General features: G+C 40.1%; 1 protein-coding gene across 8 annotated transcripts in view; it reads left to right on the forward strand.

The window, feature by feature from the left end:
- UBE2E2 (ubiquitin conjugating enzyme E2 E2) overlaps window positions 1-12,470 on the forward strand; it is a 388,098-nt gene that overhangs the window by 206,864 nt on the left and 168,764 nt on the right. For 2 of the 8 annotated variants that reach the window (XR_011388222.1, XM_070072854.1), the window contains one exon: window positions 11,452-11,581. The exons of 4 other annotated variants lie outside the window; for them this stretch is intronic. Coding sequence is in view for 3 of the 4 variants with exons in the window: in XM_070072854.1 (XP_069928955.1) it covers window positions 11,550-11,581 (32 nt within the window). In the remaining variant the exon portion in view is untranslated. Of the gene's footprint in view, window positions 1-190; window positions 567-9,494; window positions 9,605-11,451; window positions 11,582-12,470 lie in introns of those variants that run through there. 2 more of the 8 variants (XM_070072855.1, XM_051858871.2) reach the window with 2 other exon arrangements.

The following is a 12,470-nucleotide window of genomic DNA, read 5'->3' on the forward strand; positions in this document are numbered from 1 at the left end:
ATATATCCTCGGTAAGGACTATTTTTTTCTTTGAACATAACTCTAATACCATTAAAATAGCTACTTTTTAGAGGGTAAGTCAGACATCAGGGTCTAAACAGGTTCTAATGATTTTACGTAGATCTAGATAATCTGGAGAAACCATTTAACTTTTCTCTGTCTCCCACTCTCTCATCTTTAAAAAGAACAGATTCAACAACATTTTCTCTAAAAGCACATCTCCTTTAAAAGTGAGACTTCCAGTTCTGAGCCGAGAGATCCTCTCATGAGCAAGAAAGGGAGCTAAACAAGTGAGAAGTCGCTAACTTGTAGATCCGTCGGAGAAGTGAAGTTGCGGGTGAACCACTGCCCCCACGGGGAAGACAGCCAGGCGCTGAGAATCCTGTGTTAGAGGAGCAGAAACCTCCGAGGCCATCAGCTCCGCGTGGGAGAGCCTGCGCTGGCCTTGGTGCGTCGGTGCAGGCTCCGCACGCAGCCTGGGGGTTAGACCGTAAGCGTGACCAGCAGGCGGGTCATGACCACCGCTTTTCCGAGACCATCTCCAGGAGCTCCGTCAGGTCCTCAGAGTGAGTATCTGGGAAGAATCCCTGCAAGCTTCCCGCAGGAACCATATTTAAACACACCAGAACATTGTTGTTCCCAGCAAGGCCTACCCAAGTACAATTGTTTTCCCAGAACCTAAACTCTGGAGTTTCGTCGGAGTCCAGCGTGCCTGAGGGAAGGGAGGTGGTCGGCTGCAGCCCACTCTGCCCATCCTGTCCCCCTGGGAGAAGGAGGAGACTAAGGAGCAGCTGTTCCGCTGGCAGTTTCTGTCTGCTCACTGAAGACCGAGGCTGATCATGGGACTATGGAATGTCCCCCACCCCCACCCCGCCCCTGTCCTTACCACCTTGTTTCCTAAAGCCCCATTGAAATCTGTTTCTTTACCAGTCCGTCATGTTCCGCCGCCGAGCAAAAATTAGGCATCCTAAAAGCTTAGTAACACAGGTTGAAGAGACAGAGCAAGCAATAGGAGCAGACTCGGATATGGCAGGGATGTTGGAATTCAGAATTAATTTCATTAAGATGCTAAGGACTCTAGGGATCAAGTAGATGTCACGCAAGAATAAGCAATGTGTGAGTGGACAGATGGGAATTCTAAGAATAAAAAAGGAAGCCTAAAGATGGAAAGCGCTAGCGGAAGGGAAGAATGGTTGGAAGGGCTCACTAGGAGACCTGGACACCGCTGAGGAAAGGACTGGAGTCCGGGTCAGTAGAAATTCACAAAATGGAGGCCGTCGCGGCCACTCACTAGGCTAGTCCTCCGCCTGCGGCGCCGGCACCCCGGGTTCTAGAACCGGTTGCTCCTCTTCCAGTCCAGCTCTCTGCTGTGGCCCAAGTGCTTGGGCCCTGCACCCGCGTGGGAGACCGGGAGAAGCACCTGGCTCCTGGCTTCAGATCGGCACAGCGCGCCGGCCGCAACGTGCCAGCCATAGGGGCCACTTGGAGCATGAACCAATGGAAAAAGGAAGACCTTTCTCTCTGTCTCTCTCTCTCTCTCTCTCTCTCTCTCTCACTGTCTAACTCTGCCTGTCAAAAAAAAAGAAGGAAGGAAGGAACTTACAAAATGGGAAAGCTCATAAAAAAAGAAACTGAACGAACTTCCCAGATCTGTGGGACAGTTGCGTGCCTGCTGGGAGTACCGGAAGAACAAGAAACAGAGAGAGGAACAGAAGAGTTTTGAGGGAATAATGAAAAGCTCTTTCCCCCAGATTGTTGTTAGACACCATGAAACCACACTTGTGGGAGCTCAGAAAACACTAGATGGGGAAAGAAAGCCCCAAAATAGCCCCCCACCCCGCCAATCTCACTTAGGCATATATTCAAACATCAGAAAAATCAAAGATTAAAAAAAATCTGTAGTCAAACCAGGATGGGAAGGAAGGCTTACTGAGAAAGGAGAAAAGATCATTAACACCCAGCTTTTCCTTAGAAGCCATGCAAACAAGGAGAAAGTAGAGTGAAATATTTAACATGCTTAGAAAAAAAACCCTCTAACTTACAATTCTGTACCCTGTGAAGTGGTCCTTAAAAGATGAAGAGGAAATAAACTTTCTGAGATGAAAAAGAAAATTAAGGAAATTTGTCGCCAGCAGACTTGACTTGCAATAAATAAAGTACTAGCACTACCTATGAAGTGATATATATTTGTTTGAAATATTTTTATTTGAGGGACTGACGTTACAGCACAGTGGGTTAAGCCAATACTTGCAATGCTGGCATTCCATGTCAGAGTTGACTTCAGACCCACCTACCTGCCAGTGCACTTGGGAAGGCCCATGGGCCCCTGCCACCCTGTGGGTGACCTGGCTGGAATTACAAGCTCCTGGCTTTGGCCTGCACAACTCTGTCCATCGGTGGCCATTTGGGGAGTGGACCAGCATATGGAAGACTTCTTTCTCTGTGTCTCTCTGCCTTTAAATAAATAAATCTTTTTTTAACAAAATAAAAATATAAAAAGAAGGTAGTGCTCACTTGCTCATGCTCTTGCTCTCCACCCTCCCCAACCTTTGTTGCTCTGCCTTTCAAATAAATAAATAAATGATTATTTATTTGAAATTTTACTGGGTTAGTCGTAAAAGTATAATGCAAAGTCTGGAACAATTACTAAAAATGGTACAAAAGTGTAACTGATTAAGAATGGAGAGAAAATGGAATCATAAAGACTGCTAAATTAAAACCACAAAAGTCAGAAAGAATGGAAGACAGACACAAAGAACAAGGAAGGCAGAGAAGGAATAGAAAAAAAACACAAAGAACAAGAACAACAAATGCAGTGTATAACAAATATGGTAATAGAACCATATCAATAACCACTTTGAATGTCAGTGGCCTAAATAAACTAATTCAAGGACACAAGGTTGTCAGTACGGATCAAAAGCCACACTCAACTATATGTGTCTACATGAACCTGCTTTAAGTGTGAAAACACATCATAGATTAAAAGTAAGTGACAGGAGGAAGGTACATCATGCTAACTAAACAAAAATAAGAGTACCTAAATTTCATAAATAGCAGACTTTACAACAAAGAAAGCATTTCATAAGAAGATAAGCATTTCATAACGAGAAAGGGTCAGTGCTCCAAGATCCTGAATGTGTATGTTCCTTAACAACAGAGCATCAAAAAACATGAGGCAAAAGCTGTAGAACTTCAAGAAGAAATAGATAGATGACTATTGAAGTTGGAAACTTTAGCAACCCTCTGTCATTAACAAACTAGATCCAGCAGGCAGAAAATCAGTAAGGACGTAGTTGAACCTAATAGCACCATCAATCAGTTGGATATGATTAAAATTTCTCAAGTATTTCATCCAACAGTAGCAGAATACACATTCTTCTCATGCTCATGTGAAGCAGTTGCCAAGACAAACCACTTTCTCAACCATGAAGTATGATGTCTGCTCTCAGATCACAATGGAATTAAACTGGAAATCAATGACAGAAAGATAGCTGGAAAATTTTAAATGCCTAGAGATAAACAATATAATTCTAAAAAAAAAAAAAATACATGGATATAAAACCAGTGCTTAGGGGCCAGCATTGTGGCATAGCAGGTTAACCTCCAGCTGTCGCTCCCCCTCTTCGTGGAGGAACGACAGTGAACCCTGCCTAGGCTTCATATCCGAGTCACGGCACCATTATGTCGCTCCCCCTCTTCGTGGAGGAACGACACTAAACCCTGCCTAGGCTTCATATCCGAGTCACGGCACCATTATGTCGCTCCCCCTCTTCATGGAGGAACGACACAGGACCCTGCGCTGTTCTTTCGTCTGCTCGGCCCTCCCCGGGTTTGCTGCTGGTTCTTCCCGGGTTGGCTGCCGTCCCTTCCACCTCCGTGGAAGGGCGGTTCCCCCTGGCCACTTTCCCCACTTCCGCAGGGGAGCGGCACACCGCCGGCCGGCTCTCTCGGGGGCTGCACAGGTGTTCCCCTTAGATGTTCCCCTTAGATGTTCCCTGGTGCATGCCGTCTCTCTCCTCCTTTATAGTCCTCCCCCGCCAATCCCAACTCGGCTGCCCACACGCCGAGCACGCTGCTCTCCCCCAATCAGGAGCAAGTCCTACAGTTTATTGGCTGAACTGGAGGCAGCTGTGTAGAAGCTGTTTTCTTCTCTCCCAGCGCCATATTGTGGGAGAGCAGATGCATAGAACAAGTCTCAATTCCAGTAGCTTAGTCTAGTCCGAGTTGCTCCCCACATCCAGCAGTGACACCAGCATTCCATATGGGCATCGGTTCAAAACCTAGCTGCTCTGCTTCTGATTCAGCTCCCTGCTAATGCACCTGGGAAAGCAATGGAAGATGGCCCAAGGCACCCACATAGGAGACCTGGAAGAAGCTCCCGGCTTCTGTCTTCAGCCTGGCTCAGCCCTGGCCCTTGTAGCCATTTAGGGAATGAACCAGCAGATGCAACATATCTCTCTCTTTCTCTCTCCCTCTCTCCCCTCTGTCTGTAACTCTTTCAAATAAATTAAAGGTAAAAAGTGCTTTAAAGGGAAATTTATAGCATCAAAAGCATACATTATAAAAGCAGGAAGAGGGCTTACTCCGCGGCTCACTTGGCTAATCCTCCGTCTGCGGCGCCAGCACCCGGGTTCTAGTCCCAGTCGGGGCGCCGGATTCTGTCCCAGTTGCTCCTCTTCCAGTCCAGCTCTCTGCTGTGGCCCAGGAGTGAAGTGGAGGATGGCCCAACTGCTTGGGCCTTGCACCCGAATGGGAGACCAGGAGAAGCACCTTGCTCCTGGCTTCAGATTGGCACAGCGCGCTGGCCATAGCAGCCATTTGGGGGATGAACCAACGGAAAAGGAGGACCTTTCTTTCTGTCTCTCTCTCACTGTCTAACTCTGCCTGTTCAAAAATAAATAAAGAAAATAAAATAAAATAAATAAAAGCAGGAAGATATAAAATCAAATAGCCCAAGCTTCCACCTTAGTAAACTAAGGGAAAAGGAGCAAGTTAATTCTTAAGTAATCAAAAGTAAACAAAATTATTTTTAAAGATTTATTTATTTATTTGAAAGAGTTAGAGAGAGAGAGAGATCTTCCATCTGCTGATTCACCCCCTAGATGGCCGCAAAGGCCAGAGCTGCGCTGATCTGAAGCCAGGAGCCAGGAGCTTCCTCCGGGTCTCCCACGTGGGCGCAGGGGCCCAAGCACTTGGGCCATCCTCCACTGCTTTCCCAGGCCATAGCAAAGAGCTGGATCAGAAGTGGATCAGCCAGGTCTCAAACCAACGCCCATATGGACCCATATGCAGGCCAGGGCTTTAACTCGCTGCACCACAGCACTGGCCCAAGAAAACACATTTAAAAAAAAAAAAATTTAAAGCAGAAATCAATGAAATTGAGCAAGAAAAATCAGTGATACCAACAGCTGGTTTGTTTTTTTTTTTTTTTTAAATCAGTAAAATCAACAGGCTCTAGCCAGACTAAAAACAAAAGAGAGGAGACACAAATTACACAGAAAGGAAAGGGAGGACATCACTGCAAATCTCATGGACATTAAAAGGCTAATAAAGGAATACAAATAGTGTCAACAGTTGAATGTCCCCAGACTTAAAACCTGGGTAATATAGTCCGGTTCTTTCAAACACAATCTGTGAAAACACACAAGACAATATGCAAAGTCCATATAGGCTGACATGCATCCAAGAAATTGAATCAGTAACTAATAACCTTCCAAAACAGAAGATACCAGACTCAGATCATTCCAGAAGTACATTCTACTAAATATTAAAGAAGAAATTACAGCAGTTTTTCAGAAAATTATACCAATCTCTTCAGAAAATAGCAGCAGAAGAAATGCTTCCTGACTCATTCTGGAGGCTGACGTCATACTAATACCATAATCAGACATTTCAGGAAAACGAATACTACAGATTGGTCAATCTAATGAATATAGATGGAAAATTCCTTAACACAGTATTAGCAAATCCAGTCCAGCAATGTTTAGAAACAGTTATACACCATGACTGAATGGGACTTACTGAATATCAAAGGCTAGTTCAACATTCACAAATCAGTTAATGCAATCCATCTCATCAACATGCTAAGGATTAAAGAGGAAAAGTCACATGACCACATCAGTAGATGCAGAAATAGCATAAAAATAGCATTTTTGATAAAAATCCATACCCACTCATGATGAAAATTCTCTGCAAACTGGGAATAGTAGGAAACTTCCTTAACTGTATAAAGAACAACTACACAATCCTACAGCAAATATTATACTTAATGATGAGAAACTAAGATCCTGTTCAGACCAGAAATAAGACAAGCATGTCTCCTCTGTTCACTCCCTTAACAGAGAATTCCTAGCTAATGCAGCAAGGCAGGAAAAGGAGAGAAAAAGTATACTAATTGGGAGGGAAGAATTCAAACTGTCTTCATAGATCATCTGTATGAAAGTCTATAATTGTCTACATAGCAATCCAAAATAATCAACAGCAAAACACAGAAGCCTTCATGAAACTAATAAGTAATGACAACAGAGTTGCAGAACATAAAATTAATGTGCAAATATCACCTGCTTTCTATACCAGCAATGGAAACATGGAATTTACATTAAAAACACACTATCATTTATATTACTACCCTATTTCAGTGAATCATTTAGATAGAAATTCAGCAAGATAATATTTAAGATATATATGAGGCAGATCACAAACCTCTGGTAAAAGAAATCTAAGAAGAACTGAATAAATGGAAAGATTTTCTGTGTTCATAACTAGGAAGGCAGTATCATCAAGAAATCACTTTTCTCCAGCTTTATGTAGAGATTTAATTCAATTCCATTCAAACTTCTACCGAGTTATTTAGTGGATTTCAACAACTGATTCTAAAGTTTGCTGTTCTGGATTTATTATCAGGTAACGTGATGAATGTCCTCTTGGCTTAGTTTCTGTCATAGGTTCTATTTACCTCTGCAATCAGAAAATTAATTCTAGAAAGATTGGGTTTTGAGACTTAGGTCCTCTAAATGATACATTGAAATACTCTATATAATCCTTGAGAATCAATCTAGTAGCAGACTACCTGCCATGGAATTATAGCTTTACCATCTTCTAGTGATGTGATCTACAGCAAGTCACTTAACCTCTCTTCACTTTGTTTGTCTTGGGGTGATATAAAGGACACCTACCTCAAAGGGTTGTTATGGAGATAAAGAGAGTTCATCCACATACGAAGTTTTTAGAAGAGTTCTTGGCCCACGTTATTTGTCAGTCTTGATGTTGGTGTCCTGTATTTCACTGTATTTGTTTACAAGCTTGTGTATATAAGCAGAGTTTGTGAAATGTTCCATTCTATTGCTGGAGCTTTTGATTGAATAGATGTGGATTTGGCCATTGTATCTTAACAAACGTATGGGAGACTGTGCATCGGATAACCTGCAGATTTCATGTTGAGAAACTGTAGAGAGACAGTGAAGAGTCAGGGGGAGCTTCATAGCAGCAGAGTGAGATGGGGTAAGTGGTCTCTTAGAAAAATCGTGCAATTAATCTGGTCTATTTTAAGGGTATTGGAAGGTGAAGAGTAAAGTAAGATTTTTAGCTTTTTGCTTGAGATAAGACAAGGAAATTTAGGCAAGCATTGGTATAAAAAAAAACACTGAAATTTTTTACCCTTCATGACTCAAGAATAAAAGGAAAAGAAAAAGTCAGAACTATGTGTATTTGAAGAGGATTTTCTGTTGTTTAATATAACTGAGGTCCACTCATGCCATGCCTAGTGGGCTGTTTAAAGATGCTTACCTTAAGGTTTCCAGGGAGAGCCAGGAAACAGGGGAATCCCTGAAAGAGTAGTTGGCACCAGCCAACCTTCCAGTTCCTCTGAAATAAGAATCCTCCATTTACAGTGGGGTAGTGATGTTGAAATTGCTTTGCTTGAAACTCAGTATCATTTCATTTTGTGTTTGTGTTTATTGAAGTTGTATTAACTATTCCATTATTTGCCCTTCTCATTTTTCCTCGTTTGTCAGTTAAAGACTTACTATCTTACCTTTGAAGACCAAACTATAATCCAAACTAAGGTCTGTCCAGAATGTCTTTACCCTTACATGATTTATACTGTTGTAATTAATCATGGAATTAATACGCTATTGCTTAACTGTGCCTAACATTTTTTTGAAATCCATGAGGTGATCTTAAATGAAAATGCTAGTCAGCTTTTTTCATGTTGCATGTAGTAGGTAGGTATTGATGAATTGTGAAAAAGCAAGTAAATTTTTGAATGTGTATTTTATCTTTTATTTTTTTAAGAACATTTATTATTTTATCTTTTAATGAAGAAAAGCTGTCCTGTATGTACTTTAACTTTTGTATCCACATTCTTTATTCTCGCATGATATAAATCTCTTTATTCCACGTTAAAACAGGATGTATTTTTTCTCCAGATTTTATTAATTATTGCTCCTACTTCTTCTCTCTCCTCACAAATAAATTACCATAGGAAGAAACCTTTTCTGTTTGTAGGATAGAAAAGCAAAAATTTGGTTATGAAAGCTAAAGAAAAGTAGCTTTCATTCCTCCAAAAGAATCTTAATTTCTCGGGATACAGGAAGAATTCCTGAATATATGGTTTATGAATCATCTAGAAAATTTTTTGCTAAATTATAAATACTCAGAAGATGTCATGATACATTAGTCAATGTATTTTATTTATATCATAAAATTAAATGCATTGTCTAAATTCTGGGGAAAGGAAGTTTAATAGACCTTGTGAATTAATTGGAGAGTTTTACATGCTAATAGACTATTAACATTTCCAGGAACTGGTGAGGCATTGAAAAAGCAATCTACAATCTAGGAATGCTGTCCACTCTTTTTCTTTTATTGAAGTAATAGAATTGGGTCTTCTTTAAAGCTCGTTGAAAGAAAGCAGTCCATAAAGATTTTTTTTTTGTTATTGCTATCAGCAGCAGTGAACATGTGAACAAAGATAATGATGGTGCTCTGTTCTCACTGTCCTACTGTTGAAAAGGTGAGAAGAAGAGAGGTACTGAAATAATGCCGATATTTGCATGTGTTTTGAAAACCAACTTTGTTGTATTAAAGTGGTACCTCTTAATCTTCCCCGGACATTCTAAAGGCTACTGCATAGTGGTTTGGATAGGCTGATAATACTCCACGTGAGTTTCACAGCAATGCTATCTCTTCCTCTCCCCTCTTCTCCTCAACGCTTCCCCACCTCTCATCCCTAGTGTGACTGATAGTGTGTGGCCATCAGGTATCTGAGTGTTCAGTGGACAGTGGTCCAGGGAAAACCTGATGAAAAGGAAAAATGATCAATTTTTAAATTGTTTAAACTGCTCTTTGGCTTTCTGTTTGTTTGTTTGTTTACCTGTGGGTCCCTTTGCTCAAACAAAATCTGATGTAAAAGTCTAGAACGTGTAAAAGTTAGGCTGCTGTATTGGAAACAGAAATAGAAAGCTGAGCCGTTCTCGCTGAAAGACCGCTTCCTCCTTTCAGTGAACAGTAGGGGCACAGAGGAGGCCTTTCAGCAACTCCCAGCAACACCGTTTGAAAGTCATCGCTCTGCACTGAAGATTCATGCTTTCTCGTGATATTTAATGTGAGTCTCAGGTGCAGGGAGCACAGATTTTTGCTATTTAAAGATCCTTCTCAATGCAAATGTAGTTGCCAGTTTTTGTTGCTTTTGGAAAATGACATGAGTACAGTTTACTATACTTAACCGTGGCTAGATTTTAATCATTAAAGATTCTCAGATGCCTCTTGAGCTACAGTTATACGACAGCTGTTAATTTTGATCTTCTCTTAGATAACATTATATATATATAAAAAATGAAGCTGTCTTACCAGTAGTGTAATGAAATTTACTGATTTATCAACACTTTGAAAATGTAGAGCTTTGTTTTAAGAATAAAATAGTATAAGCTAGTTTTTAGTAACTTAAAACCACTTTATTTGCATTAATCTGTTTGTTTGAAATACCTTCATATTCTCAGTAAGTAGTGTTATTTGAATTACTAACCCCAGCTAGTTAGAGGTCAGGGACCTAAGTCTGACTATCTTGCAGTCATAAATGATGACATTTGCAGAAATGCAATTTTGTGATACTTAGTGAAAATAAAGTCTATTTAGGAATTAAAATTAATTCAAAGTGTTTTCAGTAAGAATGTGGCCATGTTGACCCACATACTGTAGTACAAGTTGATAAATAGGAGATTGTGATGTAAGATTACTAAATAAGCTCTCACAAACAGCTCATTATGTAAAACCACCTTTAAATCTAATAATCTAACTTAAAACCATGTGAGCCAACTCCGCTAATCATGATCACATGGTAATGTACAACTTTCAATTCCAAATATTTGGATAAATTTTTTCCAGCTATACACAGCAATCAGCTTTCCAGTAATTTCTGTGAGATATTCCCTATATTTTTTCAAATATAGTAACTGTATCACAAGCAGCGTCAAATTGTGAAATGGTATGAATAGAGAAGAAAGGTTGTTATCTTTCTTAATCCTGATTACCCTAATGCATGGTAAATAATTCCTTGTTAATTAATTAGTTAATGCTTTAAGATTGTGGGCTGAAAAGTGCCTTAAAGTACAGATTACCATTTACTTGTATCAACATTCTTCATGTTTAACAGGCAAAATGTGGAATAAAATGGAAAACCAAAAATTATGACAAATAGTATTAGAATTTAAAGGCAAGTTTTGAAAAATTATTACAACATTAGACTTTAAACAGACTGACATAAGGTGAGATGATTTTCAACTTTAACATTTAGAAAGTTTTATTATATTAATTCATGTATCAGTGTATCAGATACACATTTTTTTTGGGGGGGGGGACCGCTACTGTGAATTCTCACAACTTTAATATGTCTGCGTTTCTCTTTACTTTCTTATTCTAACCAGCTTAGTAATTTGTAAGGTTTACTATTATCCTCTCCCAGCTTAGTTGTTTTCTCAATTTCGAGTGTTAAGTTTAATAGATTTAAGAGGTCCCTCCACCACATACCCTGTAGAAGTGTATTTACATGTATAGATTCATTTCCAGATAACAGCAATGCACAGACCTGTTCTGTTGTTTTTTTTCTTGCAGTTGATAATGAAATTAATAGATCATATAGATGGTCTGTAATTTCATCATGATAGCATGACTCTTGGTTATGTTAGGACACACAGGGTCCATTCGCTTGGGGTGTTGCCAAGAAATTAGCCTGAACTCCAGGCTTGCTCAGAGGAAAGGACTAGTTATTTGTGACAAGAAAGGAGACAGCGGGGCGGTGCAGTTCCTGAAAAGAAACTTGCAAGAACTTTTATAGCAAGTGTTAGGGGAGTATACAGAAGGGGAGTTGGGGGAGGCCCCTTCCTGATTTGAGAGCAGGTCTGGATACATTGCATGTTGAGAAATATCTGACTCAGTCAAACTGGTTTCCGGCAGCTTTATCTGTGTTTCGGGAGTGGTGTCTGGCCTTCTGAGTGCAGTGCTGCAAGATAAGCTTCCCTGGAGATCCTCTGTGTGCAGACGCAAAAGAACGAATGGTAACTGGCAGCTTTGGTGTCTTCAGCAGGTACCCTGTCCAGATATGCGATGTTAATAGAAGCAAAAAAGTAAACATGTTGTACCTAGATGTTTGTTCATTCAACAGTTAGTGAAAGCCAGTTCCTATACCTCAGGGGACTGTTCCAGAAACGTGGGTTACTCTAGTGTATCAAAGTAGTATTCTCATGAGTATGTCTTTCTTTTCCGCCAACTGAATTTCTATATTACCACTTTACTTCCCTATAACGCATTGACTGACTTAATGACAATAAATAAAAACTTTGTATCTTAAAGAAAGAAAACACTGTGAAAGTAAACTGGTTAAGTTTTACTGTAGGTGAAGCTGGCATCCTGCAGTCAGTGGGATCCAGATAACTGGTGGTGGAGTTCTCGGGTGTTCCCATGAAGTGTTGTAATGCAAGTGAATGCTCTGGACCCTTGTCAACAGTAGATGTACGTGCTTTTTGAGGATGGTGTGGCAATATGAATTGGGTGTTTTTATTTTTAGGTAAACTGATGCAGATTTATGTGGGCTGATGACATATTATTAGCTTTAATTAACCAGAATATGTGATAGCTAAATGTTGAAACACCATTCAGTCTCGGGGGAAAAAAAAAAAAAACACTGATCCAAGTTTTGGTTTGTTTAATACTCTCAAGCTACTGAGCCCAAAGGAAAGAGATTTAAGAGAATGAGAGTAAATGAAAAACCTAGCCCATCAGTGGGCTCTTTGTGTAAATTTACAACTTTTGAGAAGAGCTAATTAATAGAAGCGTATCATGTCTTGCTTTTTTTCCCAAGATGTAAAATACAGGAATATGTGTAGTCTAAGATATGTAAATTTCTAAGCTACTTCTTTTGTAAGGAAAAGGGGAGAGGTTTCATTTTCTTTTTCATTTGTGTTTTAAAGAAATCC

The sequence above is a fragment of the Oryctolagus cuniculus genome, chromosome 4 (genome assembly GCF_964237555.1).
Source record: "Oryctolagus cuniculus chromosome 4, mOryCun1.1, whole genome shotgun sequence".
NCBI classification, from domain to species: Eukaryota; Metazoa; Chordata; class Mammalia; order Lagomorpha; family Leporidae; genus Oryctolagus; species Oryctolagus cuniculus.